General features: G+C 40.9%; 1 protein-coding gene across 1 annotated transcript in view; it reads left to right on the forward strand.

Annotated features, from left to right (window-relative positions):
- Nucleotides 1-18,140, forward strand: part of DYNC1I1 (dynein cytoplasmic 1 intermediate chain 1) — a 216,369-nt gene that overhangs the window by 19,869 nt on the left and 178,360 nt on the right. Inside the window, exons 2-3 of the mRNA XM_082479264.1 lie at nt 14,494-14,611; nt 17,116-17,230. Coding sequence (XP_082335390.1) covers nt 14,494-14,611; nt 17,116-17,230 — 233 coding nt within the window. The remainder of the gene's footprint in view (nt 1-14,493; nt 14,612-17,115; nt 17,231-18,140) is intronic.

Here is an 18,140-nt window from a genome sequence, read left to right on the forward strand (position 1 = left end):
ACTAGATAGAGCTGGACACAATGGGTTGTGGTAGAGGTCTCACCATTGCTAGGTACTGGACAATGAGATGAAGTGGGCTGGGAGGGAAAAAGGTAAGGGAGCGAAATAGAAAACTATAAGGGTATAGAAAGGCATTGCTGTATTTCAAAGCTTCACCAACTCCTGCTAATGATTCAGGTAATCATGTGGTATCTTTCAGCTCCTCAAACTTGACTTCTTCTCACAGAAGTTTAAAACGTATTCACGGTCTCTCTCTAGGACTACTCAGGCTCATTATGTAGTGCTATGCCTTGAGTGCCCTGTTGAGTTCCTTTGGCTTGGTTTGACTAACGGCAGAAGTACTAATTAAGAATCTTTCAGAGTCACTGATGCCTAGTGCCAAAACGAGCTGCTGCCTGGAGGTGGTGGTGGGATGTTGACAGAAAGATCCTCCTTGTCCTACCCATGGGCTGTAATTTTCAGGGAAGTTAGAGGGAGCTAACACTGGAATCCCCACTGAGGTGCATGGGGAAATTCATATCTGCAGAGGTATGGCCTTAGGCTTTCTGCAGCCGTAGCTGGACTTCATGACCTGAGTGCAGTACTCATCTGATATTTTCATATTTTCATTTTAAAAACCTTATAATGAAGTAAACCATAAGGATTGTAGACATAGTCTGTGTGTAAAAGGGACATTTTCCGGCAGGAATACTGACGGAGTATGCTGGCAAAGTGCCCTTAGTACAGATGCATCTTGTATTAGTAAAACTGTGCTTTTGCCAGTGCAGCTTATTTTAGTTCATCTGAGCAACACAAGTTATACAGGTGAATACACATTTATGCGTCCATAAGGGGACTTGCTTTCCAGATGAGGGGTCCTATGGTCTTCTACTCAGCTGACCTATAGAAGCAGGCAGAAATGGTAATGCAGGAATGATACTGCTTAAAAAAGAAAATTTGAGAAATCTGAAAAAAAAGTGTCTGAAAAGCTTCAGCGGCAGCCTGAGACCCTGGCTCGGTCTAAATCTCAGAGGGACACAATATGTCCCTTTTGCTACTTGGTAATCATCCATCTAAAACCGTGCTAGCTCTCTTCAGTCAGACATGACATTGGGACCTGTTGTTCACTTGGCCCTCTGCAAGCACTAGAAGTAAGGCAGTATACATGAGCTTGTTCCCCCAGTACTGTTCATTTTAGGTGGCATCACCTTGCCAACTTTTCTGGGAAATGGCTACTTCCAGGCAGATGGCAGGAGCTGCAGGAAGCTGTGAAGCAGACTGATGTGAGAGCCGCTAGATCTCATAGAGGCAAGACACCTCTGTGAGAGCTATGACGTCCCTTCTTCCCCTGGGCTTAAAACTATACCTTTTTTTTTTTTTTTTAAACTGTGCTTCTTCAGCACTTTTGGTTTTCCCTTTTGAGGCAAAAGCATTCTGGTGAGTTTCCAGGAGTGCACTGCAGCAGCAGAAGGCACGGAGTAATAGGAGTTTCTCTGTGACTTCTCTGGTGGTGCATCTAGCCTGTAGGGTGACGGCAGGAGTCAGCTGTGTACATTTTTTTGAAAGCCATGAGACATCTCCAAACTCTGTTGAAGCCATCACGAGTCTTTGCATTGACTTAAGAGACTTTGGATGAGGTCTTGTGTACCTGCGGCTTTGACCTGCGAGCAGATACCTGTGTTACTTGACAAATAGTCACTGCTCAGATGACTCTTGTGATTCTTGGCCGATAATCTTAGCAAAAGTACATGTTATCCTTTTTTCATATTTAACACTGCTCCCGAGTGTGCAGATCAGCGTGGAGAGACAGGCTATGTCATCCTGAGGAACAAACCTCCCTGGAGCCCTCGTGGACCAGTGCAGCTCTACTCTGTGTATTCCCCAGGTGCTGGCTGACTGTCCCTGCTTGGCCCTAGAATAATTAATGAGTAATTCGGCAGAGGAAGAGGGCTCATTTACTGCCACTCAGCAGAAAACAATTGCAGAGGGAATCTTTTAAGGACATAGCTTTTTGTTTCCAGTGATATTTTCTCCTGTTCACATTTCTTTTCCTTCTTGCTGTTGTTCTCTAAGGCTTATCCTTTTCTCTCTTCCTCAATACTGGTCTTGTACCATGTTCCCTCCTCACAGGTCTTCTCTCCCTGAGATAGAAGTGGTTTTAGTTGTAGTGTACCGTAGTGGTTTTAGTTGTAGTGTAGTTTAGTGTACCGCACCATCTGTGGTACGGTACAACTAATTCCAAATCCTGCCCCTCAGTTACTCGTTTTTCACTTCAGTTCAGCAGAGAGCCGTAGTGTGTTTTGTCTTCAAACAATGGGGAGTTATAATAAGGCAAAGATACAAAGCTGCCTAGTATGATTAAATATAAATAAGTATAATGGAGGATATATTGTTTATCTATTTATATCCATATCTCCAAGCCTTTTCTAATGCTTGATTCTAATATTTTTCGGACTGAATTGGACAGAAAAAGCTATCCCCCAAACTATGCTATGTTAGTATTGCAAGTCAATCACTGTAGGTCCTGGACCACATGCAGGGAAAATATGGATCTCTCTTGCTTTAAACTGTTCAGCCCTTCCGTTCTGTATCCATTAACACAGATCTTAGCTTTTAAAGTGCATATACAGCGGTATTAAATCCATACTACTCAAGGCATGCCCTTGTTTCGTGTTTTGCACATTAGGCCACCAATGTTAGGATCAGAGTGGTTACCAGGTCACTTGGTAATTGGGGCAAAGACATTTCAAATGATTGCTGTTGTATATTTTCAGAAATTAAAATATTTAACAAAACGGGGTCACAGGAAAAAAAAAACAACAAACCAACCAAAACAAACCAACAGACTGCTATCTAATATGGTTCCTTGTGTTTGAACCTGTCTGTCCTGGTTTAAGGACTGTTCTGCTGACTGAGCATTTAAAAGATTTTCTTCTCTGATTCTCACAGCGCAAACAAAGTTGGGGAACTGTCTAAATTCATGTGACTTGCTTCATAATACGTGTTTGTCTTCTCTTTAAGTAATATAAAAGAATCACCGTTTTCATTAATCACACTATTCAAAGTCATGTGACATCGGGTTTTTCCATGGGTTTGCTTCTAGTTACATTTTGAGCAGTTGCTGAACCAGAAGGCAGTTTGTATCATAATCCTGAAGGATTTCAGATCTCAATTTGCCCCTAAATTAATTCTTATTTTCTTTGTTGTTTTTTTTAGCTCTGCCTGCTTTGTTACACACTCATAGCAGTTTGTTACAGACTATCAACTTCTGCCAGTCTTCATTGCCTAGGAACACAAATTACTTCTGGAAAAAAACAGAGAAAAGATAGCTCATGTTGTATATATGTATGGGTGTAAGCTGTTTGGTGCGTTAAACAATGAATGGCTTACAAATCTATAACCTTTTGGAATGAAACAAGAAATTTGACCTAAATCGTACCCCCTAGTGTGCAGTTAGCTATTCATGTACGTAATCTGCTGCACTTGGCAAAGCCTGTGAATGTTGTATTCCTGCCTTTCACTATCTCCATACTAGTAATAATAATACAAAAAAAATTGTGCTGATGGGATAGGAGGGTATTGTACTGGAGACAAAAAAAACAGTGATGCCATTCTCTGTTTGTACTGAAAGAGCCCGTGGGAAAACTGTCCCATTATTTCCCACAATATTTTCTTTTTCACAGAAAGTTGATTAATAGCAAGAAAACAGAGGAAAGCCTGCTTTCTCAGCCTTTATGGGCCTCTTCAAATATATTAAAAATGTCCTGTGCAAACTCAGTACTCTTTTTATCTGATAATTATACATTTTAGAGCTTTAGGTTTTTTCTCATATGTGTAAAGCATAGAACTTGAAAGATGATGGTAAATTATATTGTCTGGAAGGGGCTAAGATGGAAAAAAAAACGATGTTGCAACCTTACTGCTAATGTTCTCCACACCTTTTACAGCAGCCCTTCCTATACGTACATAACACTCACTGGATTTTATTGTTGACTTGTCAGTGAATCAGAGGACAGAGAAGTAAAAAACTATAGACAGCCACATTGGCATACAAACATATGAATCTTTTTGAACAAAATTATAATATAATGCAACATTAGTATTAGTCAATACTAGTATTGATTTTAAATGAAGATCATGACTTCTCAGTGGTGATTCAATAAACTTTAGTTAAAGGTCTTAAAGTTTAATTACAAGTTCTTTGCAAGAAAGTTTCTGATCTCACTAAACCAAGCGATGAATTAGGTGTAAGCATAATTAAAGTCAGTAGCCTCCCATTTTTTGTATTATTTTTCTTAAAATACTGTGTATATCTATAAAGCAATAAGACTGCTGTGCTTTTTCGTATCACATAATTTCCATTTTTGCTTAAGGACTAACTGTATTACCCACTTACTCCTGGGTTCTACTGGTATGATATTCTCCCTTGTCACATTGCAATGATTGCAATCAAACTGGAAGAGGGTAGATTTAGGTTAGATATCAGGAAGAAATTTTTCACTCTGAGGGCGGTGAGGCACTGGAACAGGTTACCCAGAGAAGTTATGGATGCTCCATCCCTGGAGGTGTTCAAGGCCAGGCTGGATGGGGCTTTGAGCAACCTGGTCTAGTGGGAGGTGTCCCTGCCCATGGCAGGGGGGTTGGAACTAGATGATCTTTAAGGTCCCTTTCAACCTAAACCACTGTATGATTCTATGAGTTGTAGTCTTTTTAAACTACATTCCCCTCTTAATCCTCAAGACTTTCTGTTGGAACCAGTAAGCCCATACATTTTACGGTTAAAAGTGGCTGGAAACCAGACACAGACCATTTCCGATTGCGTTGTGGGCCACCAGTAGTTCCATATTTTGAGAACCACTAGTAAAAGTTGATTTATTTTCCAAAAATATCTATAGCCTTGGGTTCCTCATTTGAAGAGAACTGGTGGCATTTAACTGGTGTCCTGGTCTTCAGATTCTGGAGCCAAGGTCCTGGCACAGTGAGTCATGCACTGAGGCTTACTTCTGGAGGAGTCCTGCAGTGCACTCCAGAGATGCGATTGCCCCATCATTCAGGCTGGGGACTTACTTGCTTCTGCTCACAGTCAGCCCACTTACCAAGTTTCTTCTCTGTGGAAGCCAGAGCGCTTGAGATGTACCTGTGTGCATGGGAGAGAAGAGCTCGGATGCAGCCAGCTTTGCGTTGGTAGGAAGCTGTGCTTAAGGTTCAGAGCATGCCCACAGCTTGAACCTGGGATGTGTACCTCAGTTCCCCAAACCTGAAGTTCTTATGGTGCCTGAGAAGCTCAGATAAATCTAGACTGACTAAATGGTGTAGAAACAGAAACCCAAATTGCAATCCTCAAAAATCTCTGCTTGGCTGTCACCTAGCTCCTGGAGCACATAAAGTCTCTAAAAACTTCCTTTTTCCACCTTAGAATTCTGCTGCCGGATGTTTTCTTACCCTTGAACCCCCGGACTCGACAGCCTGTGCGTCCCCTGTCTGGCCCTCCTGGGCTGCTGCTTCTAGTTTGCGTTTCATGAGCCTGTCTGTCAGACTGTGCTCCGTCCAGAGCTGCAGGTGATGGTTTGTGCTCCCTCTTTTAGTACACCCTGGTTTTAAGGGGGCCCACCTAAGGTAAAGGAGTCTCAGGTAATTTTTGCCTTTGCTTAAAGAGATTTTTGCTTTCGTCTGTGCTCTAACCTGCAAGCTATTCTGCAGTAGGCATCCTCCCAGTCTGTCCCACTGAAGCTGTTCCACGTAAGTCTAAAGTATTAAAGATTCTTTGGGCACAACAGAGCATGTGAGAAAAAGAGAAAGGACTCTTCAGCACCTTGCTTCAAGTACTTGGCAAGAAAGAGGAGTCTTGGGCTCCAGATACTAAATACGGCATTGGATTTTAAACTAAACAGTCATTGCGTATAATATAAACTAATGCTGAAGCAAAAACTAGAACCCAGGGGCCTCGGTTAGGGACTAATGTTTGCTCTCTTGCACCTGCTTCTTCTGGTCCAATAAGTCTTTGCTGAAAAGAAATTAATAGAAAATAGCTTGGGTAGTTAAGAATGCAATCTCCATTCCTCTAGTCTTTCTCACCCATTAGCCAGGAGTCACCCCAGGGAGGTGGGTTTCAGTCCTCTCAAGACAAAAAAAAAAACCTCCAGAACCCCCCAAAACCACAAGAAACCGCAAACAAACAAATCAACCAAACAAAAATGCAAAAAAAAAAGTTTCCCCCATTTGAGTGGAATATTTTAACCACAGAGAAGGTAAATAGAAGAAATAGACTTCCTGGTTCTCAGTCCTCTCTCATAGTCAGATTCTGTGTAGTTCTTTATATATCCTTTAAAGTATGCTGTTAGGCATCTGCATTTATCATCTTGCCTTTTTACCTTAGCGTATCTTTTTCCGCTCCTGTGGATCAACAGGGCTGATTGGCTAAGGCTGGCTCTGATCATTCCTGTTGCTTTGTTAGTAGAGCCGAAGAAGCCCTGGGAAGTACAAAGGGCGTGGGAGTGTTGTTTCTCCCGCTTTGCTTCCTTAAAAATTATGAGAACTCATATGAGATATTCTGCATACTTCTTACAGCCAGGGATCTTCCCTACGTTCTAAATCTTTAGGTGTCTTGACTTCAGAGATGATATCAATGTGTAATACTTTTAGCCTAATTACATCCTTACAAACATCAGCCACCAAGCAAAGCGTATTTTTGTTTCAAGAAAGAAATGATATCTGGGGAAGCCTTCCAGCAAAGCCTGTATGTCGGCAGCATAGCTTGTTCTTTGATGTCTGTCTGGCAGTTGTCATAAGTGGGTTAAAAAGCAGACACTAGAGCATGCATTTTTCATGTTTGGGTAAATGGCTTTAAGTATCAGTTTGCTCGCCATATGCCACTAGGGTTATCTCAGGAGGAGGGTAGAAAAGTCAAAGGGGTCAGTTTTACCTCCCCCCCATAAGGAGTGGAAGTACATGTTTTAATGTCTGAAATATTTGCGGGATGTAGAAAATGAGTCTTTGTTCCACTTCAGGAGACTAGCAGACATCTTGAAGTGAAATTCTATGTTAGGTCTTAGTCAGTCATTCAATATACTCCTGGGAGGCACTCTGCTACTGTAATGATGAACCAGATATTTTATATAGGTTTTGAAGCAGTGGTGATATCAATGATAGCAGCAGAAATCATTCAAATCTGAGCATTATATAAGTACATACACAAGAAATTGAAATCAGAAGCATGAAATGCAGGGCACTTTTTTTTTTCCTAGATAAGTGCAGCTTGAGGATTAGCTTCTGTCATCTCTATCACCTTATGCATCTCTAAAATCTTATCGATTTATAGCTTGCATTTGGTTCTCTTTGAATGACAGAAAATTCTTTTAAACTATTCTGCTAGGTCCTGCAGTTCGTCTCTGTAGCAAGCTAGGAAATTCACAGAAGGTAACATAGCACAACTAGTAAGACCAGTTAATGTGTGGGGAACATAGAGTCACAAAGATCCAGGATTGTGGTAAGTCCATTCCCAGCCATATGCAGAGCCACGTATGGAGCCCTCCGTTTTACTGCAGCCAAACAGTAAACAATAACAAGAAACAGAAGCTGACAGAGAGGGAACTGGTCAAGAATACCTAGAAATCTTCTTTTCTACAAGATCAAAATGTTGTCAGAGGTGTAATTAGTTGTTTTGTTAAAAACATCCGCTATTCATAACTGGTCACTACTGCTGAGTCAGATCCACCTCAGGATCTCCTCAGATACAAATCCGTATCGGCTGCATCATTGAGGGTCGTCTCCCAGCACCACGTCTGAGATCATTGTGCAGTTATAATGGTGCTCATCAATGCTTATTGAGGGGAAAATCCAAGACACTTGACAAGACCTCCTTAAAATCTAGTTTTCTTTGAGGTGATACATACAGTCGGTTTTGTGGAATTCAATATAAAGGGAGGATATTTGTTGGGAAATGTGCAGCAGCTTTGCTAGAGTGCCATGAGAGTGTGTAGTATTTAAATGAATTCTAATCCTAGTTGGGATGTCATGTGTTTCTTACTTAGCCCCAGTGAGTTGTTGCCAGCAGCTTGTTCTCTTCAACCTTGATGGCTCTTCCATGGAACTATGCTTGCTGGAATGGAAAAGGTCATGGTAAATTAAGAGGTGAAGGAGGCGTGAGTGACTGGGATGATGAGCAGGTGCTGCTTCATTGCCACTGCGCCTGGTGCTGAAAGAACGGGCAATAGTAGAGCTTTGCTTATATGCTGCTTTGTAGGGACCCTATAATTCTGCTGTAACTGAGTTCATTTTGTAGAAGGGCCATTATGGAAGAACTAGAGTGAAAAGATTAAATGGTAATAGGTTGTAAGGGAAGTATAATTGAGCAGTTGTGAGGACGTATCTTACACCCCGTCAGCCTCAAAATAAATAGGTGAGAGATGCAGTGACCTGTTGCATGGCAACCAGGAGGAAGCCCAGAGCCAAATCTCTGGATGCTGTGATTTGCAAACCTTTACAGAACAAAGTACAAGACCTTTGCCCATCTGCTAGAAATTTTCAGAAGCTGAAAGATAAAGATGGTACATTCCCTGAAATCTAACACTTAACAACCATTTTTATTTATAGATAAATACACAGATGCAGTGTTAAAAGCCTGTCTGTTTTGCCTCAAGGTTACGTAGAAAAAAATTCTTAGTCTCTCCAATTTTAGTTCGTGCTTCCCTGAATTCATCACACAGGAGATTCCTTGAAACACTGCAAATGCTAAGATTTGCAGCTGCAAATATTTGCCCATTGTTGTGATCCTGTAAACATTGATATGCCTATTTAGCAAAAGTATTTATGTTATTCGACTGAAGTCAAGTACCAACTCGGATGCATGATGAAAAGTGGTACTCGTATGTTTACTTAAAAATTGCTGTCAAGAAGATGATTGTAGCCCCTCTTTCCCTTTTGAAATGTGTTTCAAACATTATTTTCAAATGAATAACATGGATTAGAATGCATTTATGCCAGGCTAACAGCTCCCTCTGGTTTCTTGCAGACCAAAGATGTTTATCTGCTTTGTACAATTTCATACTTTGCCTGCACACTTTGCACTTGTAAAAGTCATAGGTAGATCCCATGGGATTTTTTTCTGTTGTAGAAATTTATAATATTCCTAACTGTAGGAAATGTGTTTGTACAAAATAGAGACAAATATGGTACATAATAGCAACGAGTCGGGTTTTTTTCCACTAGAAAACTCCATATGTAATAGTTTCAATTGTAAGAGTACTCCCACTCTATAAAACCATTCTTTAAAACCAAAAATCACCGAGAAATATATTTTATTGTGCAACTTCCTTTCCTTTTCAAACTAAGGATATTTTGCAGTTTTGGTCTCAAGAGTAACTGGCTCTTTATGAAGGCATATGAATAATACATGTACAGCATCTACAAGTACTAGATGCTGCCTATTTATTTTAGAAAAGTATATTAATGAATCAATTATTTATAGTTAGTTATATAGGATGACTGATGCCATATGCAACAGCATCTGATGAACCCCTTTGGTAACTGCAATGGAGATGATAATGAAAAGGACAACATAGGAAGTCACAAAGCAGGAAAGACTCTGAGGCTCGAGAAGTGGTGAATATAGTTCTACTGTAGTGCAGCCTGTCGAATGAACAGCATGTAAAAATCCCCCAAACAGCAAAAAGCAATAAAATCTGTAGGTTTTTTAATCTACTACCAGCTTTGTAAACGTAGGTTTCTTTTTAGATGAGCTTGGTGATAGCATACAGACAAGATGCTCTTCTAGGAGATATAAAGAACAGGCTTTAAGAGGAGGGAGGTGTTATATCTTATTTTCTTTTTCTGCTTATAAAAAACGTGCACTGTCATAATTTTCTTTGTCTTTTGTTTTTATTTTATTCATTATACATTGGGCACTCCATGATAATTTTTTCTTATGTTTAGTCCAAGCTATGTAAGTGCGCTGCCACTCTTTGTACCTCAGCAACTTTGTGGTTTTATTACTCTGGCAAGTATCAATTTACTAGTCCTGCAATTGTAGTAAACCTTTGTAGATGCCTGTGGCCGTTTCTGCTGTTAAGTGCTCATATAAATGGTTCAAAAAAATATCTGCTCAAATATTGTGATACTGATTTTTGATAAGGAACTTGTAGCTTATTCTAAAACTGTGATAAGTCTATTGACTTGCACCTATAGAAGGACTTGTATGGCTTTTAGTGCAGTCGAGGGTAAAATGCTGTTGTTTGCATCTTCCACGCTTCGTGCTTACGGCTGCCGCTAATGAAATGGTCGTGAGATGTTACTACCCGTGTGATAAGCTTAGTGGAGTAGTTCTGCCAATGTTCTGTACAGCAGAGAAGTTTGTGCAAACACCATTATTATTTTGAGATGAATGTAAAGGATCTTTCAAAGATCTTGTTTCATACACTGACAAGGTGAAGGGAACTGCTGGGAGCATATTAAGGACAGGATTCTTGTCACCCAGTCGGAGACATTTACAATGGAGATTTCCAGAACTTAACTGATCACCCGGTGCCAGAGGAACTGGTGGCTTTGGGGCATGCTTAGTCTTAACTGCTTTTAGACATCTGCTTTAGGAAAAGTGGAATCACATCCTAGGACACCCAGACTCTTTTGACTTTACCTGCATTGCTAGTAAGGATACCTCTGCGTCTACACTGCGTGCCTCCAGATTTATCTCACTTATCCAGTGAGATAAGTCCAGTCAATGGTGAAGTCCAAGAACTCAGTGCTCAGAAGCCTCAGCGCTGCATTTGCACGTGCCTGGGGGGCTGCCATCGTGGCGGGTCTGGTGACCCTTTGATGTGTAAGTGGAATTGGCTGTATTTCCAAGCCTAAGAGGGGACAGTGAGGCATATCTAATGCACGTGGGGAAAACCAGCATCTTGAAATACAACGGTCAGTTTCATTAAAAGTCATGCCAGAAGGAGCAGGCTCCTTTCTCCAGTAGCTCAAAGAAATGAGGATTCCCTCCATGTGTGGGGAGTGCAGGCAAGTGCTCTCTGTGCAAAGTGGTTCACATCCACGTAGCCTGCTACATCTCAAGAACCTATCTTAGCACTTGGGTGTAAGCTCTTCGGGAGTAGGAGGACTCTCTCCATTTAAAACTGTGTCACTTGACAGTAAACTGGGCCAATCAAAATAAAATTTGATCTGAGATTATGCCCCTCGTTTGAAGAGGGGAGCCCTAGGCTGCTGCCCTGCTATGGGAACTATTTCTACGTTTAGTGCAATGTTCGGTGTGCTTGATCTTGTGTGTTCCTTCTCCCAGATAAGTGATTTAATTGCTTCACTATAAAATATGCCCTTTGCTGTGTCCCTCTGACCAATGCCTCCTCCCAGGCTGGAGAAGATTAGGTCATACATAATCCTTGGGCTGTCATTTTGCACCACAGAGAATGCTAAAAGTAAATCTTTTTTACTGTTTGCCTTTATCTCTCTTGGTGTGGCATGCCTTTTGGCACTCAGAATGGCAATTATTAGGAATTTGTTCCCGGTAATGAATACAGAGTGTTAACTCCGCGGTTAATGCCAAGCAGAGCGATGAGCATGCTTGCCTCCGTGCTCACTGCTGACTTGCTGACATCTGAGAAAGGTGGTTACATACCCTTGGTGTTCAATTTGTGCTAAAACTGTAAAAAAACAGTTTGGAGGCTGGTAAGCTGTTTGGGGGGCTAAGGAATGACTATAATATATGCAGGATGAAAATAACTTGAGATTAATTTCTTTCTATAACTCGGCTCTAGCAGCATTCTCTGAAGGAAATTTAATACATCATCTTTGTTGTATGTGAGATCTGTTTTGTTAAAAATAGGGCGAAGTTATAATAGGATTTGATCACCCTGACTGGAGCATTGTAAAGAAGGGGCCAGGCACTAAACCGTTGATGCTGAAATCAGGAAAAAAGCTAGTTAGTTTCCCTGACATTAAGGGAACGGATTTTTAGAAAGCCGTTCATTGATATCTGACAAACAGCTTGAAAGGGATGCCAAAACCTCAGGGTTTCTGTCATGAGCCTTAAAATGCATTTGCATATTTTCTGCATAGAAACAGGAGCTCACTCTCTGTTGCCAAACTGCAGAACTAAAAGGATGCAAAAACTCTTATCTAGTCCGGAGGGCTCTGAGGGGGAACTTCATAATCAGAATTCAAATGTGTGCAATAGATTAGGAAAAGTACTTGAAATGGGATTTCGGCCATATCTGAGAGAGACTCACAAATCCTGAGCAGATTGGTAGGCAAAATACTACCTACACGGCCATTGAAAAGCTTGTTTTCTTCTCTGGGCATTTCTCATGTAAAAAATAGCTTGCTGACGTCAACTGATCACACAGATTAATGTTGTTTAAGGTGCTACTGCTTAGTTTTATTGATATCAAATGCAATTTTTCTGAAGGTTTTGATTTGTCTTTCTCAAATTGAAAACAATATCATCGTGAATAGGGTCAGAGTGATGGAGTAATAGTGAAATGATGCTGCTCTGCCCACAGCCAGTGCACCCAGTGGTCTGGTTTGATAGCAGCTGAATGTCTTTCCTGTCTGTACCATTTACTGTGAGCTGTTGAGGATTGAGCAGGGAGTCCTCAGGCCTTCAAAGAACTGCAGGGTACCTTGCCAGGATGGGCAGCTCTGCTGAAGTGCAGAATCTGTGATGGCGTGAGCTGGACTGGTATTACTCCTGCTGGTGGGCTCTGGCTGGGAGTTTGACCAGTAAGTGTAGCTCTGTGGTCCACACACAGATACAGTTGCACCGGTCCCTCTGGCATCCCTCATGCTGCTCTTATGCATGCTGTGCTCGGCAAATGGTTTTCTCGTATGATTCCACCTTTTATTCTTCTATTTCATTGAAGGAAGATGCTTGCAAAGACAACAAAGCATTTGGGGCCAAGATTGCTTTTAATGAGCAAGTGAGGCTTTGTTGGCAATAGCCTCCATAGCGTGGGCTAACTATGTTTTTATCCTTTTGATAAGGAAGCTGATGACTCCAGAGGAATTTGTGATGGGTGAAAGCGCCATACAATTTTTAGGACATAGGCTAAGTCTCCAGTCATCCATCCACCCAGGCAGTAATGTGGGTGGGGTTCTCATTAGTATTAATGGACAGTTGCCATTGAAATTTCCCATGCATCAAGCAAACAATAGAGTTCTCTTGCCTATACATGGCATTGCCATTGATCTGATTGATTCTGGGTTGCAGCGGAGGATGTGGTCAGTAATGTGTGAATTAATAGGAAAGGCATAGCTAGCTCTTTCCATGAATAGCTATATTAGTCAGGACTCTCTTTGAAGTAAAGTGCTAATAGGAAAATCAGTACTGATACAGTTAGATGACAGCTCATAATGGTGATGACGTTAGAAAATAAATAATCTATGACGTGTTACGGATTTTGCAACACTGGTGGGTTTTTAAAACTGTAGAAAAAGACTGATACCATATGTTCTTTAGATGCGGCTCTGTTTCTGCATGATGTGACTTTATATCTCTTTACTCTTAATTTTCAAGGCTCACGGAACAACAACATAGGTTGACAGAGATTTAAAACACAAAGAGTGTACATGGATTCACATCACTGTCCTTCAGAGAATTATGTTTAAGACAAAGTGATGGGGGAGGTTTTTCAGTAGCTCAGAAAAAAGGCTTTTGCCAAGTTTGTGTGATTGGAATCAAATCAGGAATATTAGGCACGGCTCCTACCTCTTGCAAAGACGATCTGAGCACGAGATGGTTGGCAGAGCAACGTGCTGCTTCGTTAAAGAGAAGCTCCAGTTTGCTGTATTGCCTGGTTTTGTACCTTGTCCACAGCTTTCTGGGGGAATGGCCCAAGTTTCCCTGGAAAGGGTGGGGGAGATTCCTATGTAGGATAGCCTGTAGCTTGGTGAGGGCCCTCCCTGGAGGGGTGAACGTGTGAAGGATACTGAGACCAAGCTGGTGGTCTGCGTGGGGCTGTACCAGTGGAACCTGGGGGGGGGGGGAACCTGGGATGGCAGCCCTTCAAGGCACCTGCAGAAGCAAAAGCTATCATGTTTCCAGTTTTTGCGAGTAAAACTATTACTTGTCTAAGTCGTATGAGGCTGTTTGGGGCAGATCTTGTTCTCCTATTTAAAATGGAAATCCATTTGTAGATCTGGGTCCTACAGTCTGGCAGAGCTGCTGAAGCCGATGAAAATTAAAAGACTTTAGCTTCAGCGTGGAAAAGCATTAAAGCATTATTTTGAGCAGCAGACAAAAATGGGTTTGCTTCACACACATAGTTTTCTTATAAAGTTCATTTGAAAATACGTTCTGTGTTTGGTGATATTCTGGTCTAATTTCTTGAAATAAAAATTGTGAAACAAATATCCTGCTTTCTACAATGTCACTGCAGCCCAAGACCCAGTGTTTATATAGAAATATATTTGTAGCAATTTTAGAAGTGCTATTTTTTATGTAATTAAGTGTCTTTTTTCAGTAAATAGGGAAAACATTTAATTTCATTTTCACCTTGTTTTCCATAATTTTGTTTCCAGCAGAGTCAAAATGTCAGACAAAAGTGATTTAAAAGCAGAACTTGAGCGCAAAAAGCAGCGTTTGGCTCAGATAAGAGAAGAAAAGAAACGGAAGGAGGAAGAAAGGAAGAAGAAAGAGGTAAATATGCAAAAGTGCCTTTTAGATAGCTCATGCTTGCAGAAGGGGCTTGCTGAGGTTTTGACATATCTGCATTGTATACCCTGAGGTATCTGTCATGTGGAATGAGACCCTCAAACCCACATCAGTCTAACCTTAAAATCAAAATGCTTATTTTTAGTCAAGAAAGTTGGGGTGAGGGAATTGCTTTTAAAACCAGCACACTGTGGGATGACAACAGTTTAGACAACATGATGTGTATGTGTGTGTAGAAAGAGTAATTGATTTGCCACAATGCTTTTCCCTGGGCTCTCCTTCAATGGAAAGGGAGTGGAGAGTGGAGAAAGACAGAAAGAGGGCTTACGTTTTTTTCAAGCCATTACAATCTAAATATGTATTTTTGTACTCTGAAGACTAGTTTGATTACTAGCTAAGGTAACAGATTTACAATTATTATTCTCCGGTAAAGTAAAACATAATTGCAATTGCATTTTCATCTTCTGGCACGGGTGCATCTTTCACTTCTGTTAAAGTTTGATTGACATATTAGTTTATTTGTCCTTGACAATATGCATTAGATTTTTCATTAAGGGATTTGTACTTCTTTTTATTCAGTCACTTAGTGGAATAGAGGTGAGAATTGACAGGGAGTGGATATTCATTTTCATGCAAAGTCAGAGAAGCATTAAGTGATTATGTTTCCTTTCCTTCAAATGTCAACACTTACCATAGTTTAAAGCACCTGTTATCCTTTACTAATAACCGGTTTCCTTTTAAACTGACACTTTAATATTGTACATGAATTTCATGGAATTACTGTGGAAATGTGATGTGATCCAAGAAATCAGCATTCTCGTTTTGGCTGTCTTTTTAATCTTTTTTCATTTGAGCCATTTTTGTGCAATTACCAGCACACCCCCCTGGTGAGGCTCCTGGAGTCGCCAGAGGAGTCCTCTGTAAGCAGAACTTTAAACGTTAACGTTTTCAGTGTTCATCACTAGCCTGTTAATGAATTAGAGGCAAGGGAGCCAAGCTAATGGCTCGAGAAAGCTATTAAGTCCTTTCCTTTGTCCCCTGCCTCTGATTTTATGCCTCGTGGACATCCTGTGGTGGTTGGAACTTTCCACTGGCCCCGAAAGACAGATCCAGCTCAGGACACTCAGCTCTACAGATGACGCTGCGGTCCCTGGCCGTGGCACCGTAAATGGGGTGCACTGTGATGCCTGATGTCCTCCAGGAGTGAAGTCTCATGTTCACTTAGGTGCTTAGCCATTTATGCTGGTGCAGAAGAGTTGTCCACAACCCTGCGTACTGTGAGCTACTTCTGGTTAGCTCGTGGGAAGAGCTGAGCACAGAAACGTTCCTGAACTTTGTCTGTAAAAGCAATGTTCTTCTGCATCCTGGCTATGTCCAAACTGGAGAACATGGGGACGCTTCTGAACTCCCAGGTTTTCGGTTGTGCCTGCACCATCATCAACACCAGGCTGAGGCACCGTGCAAATCCCCTGTGCCCCACGCTCTGCTTTTGGCAGAAAGGAAAACCTCTCTGTGGAGGCTAGATAGGACCAGCAGATTCAGAAGTGATGTTAGGATCCAAAGTACAGACGCAGATACCACCAGACATCCTCTGTAAGAACTATACTGGGATTGTTGTATTTAAGACATGATAAAATGGTAGACACGACCACTTGCATTTTGTTTTACTTGCATTACTGGTTACTGCACTAGACTACAAAGCGGGCTATGGGTTCAGTTCTCTCACCTGCTTGGGAGAATGACTGCAAGATTGTTTCTTTCAAGGGAATGCCCTAACCACTAGGCTAGGATGTCAGTGTTTTCCTTCCACCTTACTAAATTGGGGAACGATGAGCCAAAGGCTAATACAGATGTTGCTCCTCATGTTTCTAGGTCCCAGTAGACCAGAGGAAGAGGAGGCTAATGTGTGGAAAGTCCAAGTAGATATAGATATCTAGGCAAAGAGGAAGGCGACCATTAGTATTAGCTGTTATTGCCCAGGGCTGCCAAAATCCTATTTTAGATGTTAGTCCTTTCCTTTGCTCCTGTTAGATGTTGACATTTATGAGAAAGTATTTTTATTGCCAACAACTGTTTGGAACCAAAGGTAGGCCCTTAAGGTACATCACTGAAGTCCAATGGAATTTTATTTCTTGATCCTTGAGTAAGTAGGAAGGGGCCATTTTTATTCAGGTTAATGATATCTGTTATTCTATGGTCAGCTTTTATATCAGCTGAATAAACTTCATCTGATGAGTGAGAGGCAGAAGATGTCCATCAGTGTACTGTAAAAATCCTTGCAAATATACATGCAAAGATCAGTTTTCCCATCCATTCAGGGAAAAATATTGTTATTGATATATAGAATATAAATTATCTAAGTTATAAATTATCTGAACTCTTCTAAGTGAATTTCAAAGTGTACCTAAGCAAATATTTTCCACACACTTAATTGCTAGAGCTGATTATATGTGGATGAAACTTTTCTGGTTTGGTTTGTTTTGACTCAGGCTGATCTACAGCAAAAGAAGGAGCCAGCTCAGGAAGATTCTGACTTAGACCGCAAAAGAAGAGAGACAGAAGCTTTGTTACAGAGCATTGGTATATCCCCAGAACCACCTCTAGGTATTTAAGAGAAGCACACTGTAAAGTGTTCAGCTCTGCCGCAATGAATGCATTCTTTCTATTAAAGCATGCTTGGCTTCTTTGATTTTTGGCTGTATTAGTGAAGTGAACTCTTCTGTTTGAATGCCTGCCATACCATTCACATATACCAGCTCATGGCATTTTGAGTACTTGTCATTGCCAGAAACATCTGTCTCATTTCTTCAAGAAATTTTTGTGAACGTAATGCAGGTTGGGTTTTGCATACCAGCAGTGATTTCTTTTCTGATGGGCTGTTTTATCTTCTCTCAACATCTACCTGATGACCCACAAAATAATATTATAAATGCTGTGCTTTGTTAGCCCCAAGTTTTGTTTCAAATATTCAGATTAAGTACTCGCTAAGGAAAGAGGAGCATAGTCATGTGGGAACTCCCATTGATTTTATTTTGAAATCAAGCAAAATCACGAATAGCAAAAAGCTTATCATCAGATCATTGTTGTAGATTGTAGATTTGGTTTCATGTGTTCGACCTCTTTTTTGGTTTTAATGTTTCAGTTCTAGAATCTGAAATCCTCAATTTAAAAATACATGTGGCAAAGTTTATAGTATCTGAATATTGGTTACCTTGAATAAGTTCTGTCTCACTTATTGCATGGCCCTAAAGTGAGAAATTGCCTTCCTTCCTTCCTTCTTGTGCTTTCTTATCCCTTGAATCCAGAATCATTCTCACTATTTTAGCTGAAATATTGGCCTCTCTGGAGATACTGAGCCTAGTCACTAAATTTATTGGGGCTGAATCTGGGATTTTACCCCTAGATGTTCTTGCCTGTCATTTTTAGGAAAAAGCCCAAATTTGAAAAAATACTGAAGCCTTGATTTAGGAAGGCACTCCAACAGATGCTTGGGTTCATATGCAAGTAGATTGTG

The sequence above is a fragment of the Vanellus vanellus genome (assembly GCF_965231255.1).
Source record: "Vanellus vanellus genome assembly, chromosome: 2".
NCBI lineage: Eukaryota > Metazoa > Chordata > Aves > Charadriiformes > Charadriidae > Vanellus > Vanellus vanellus.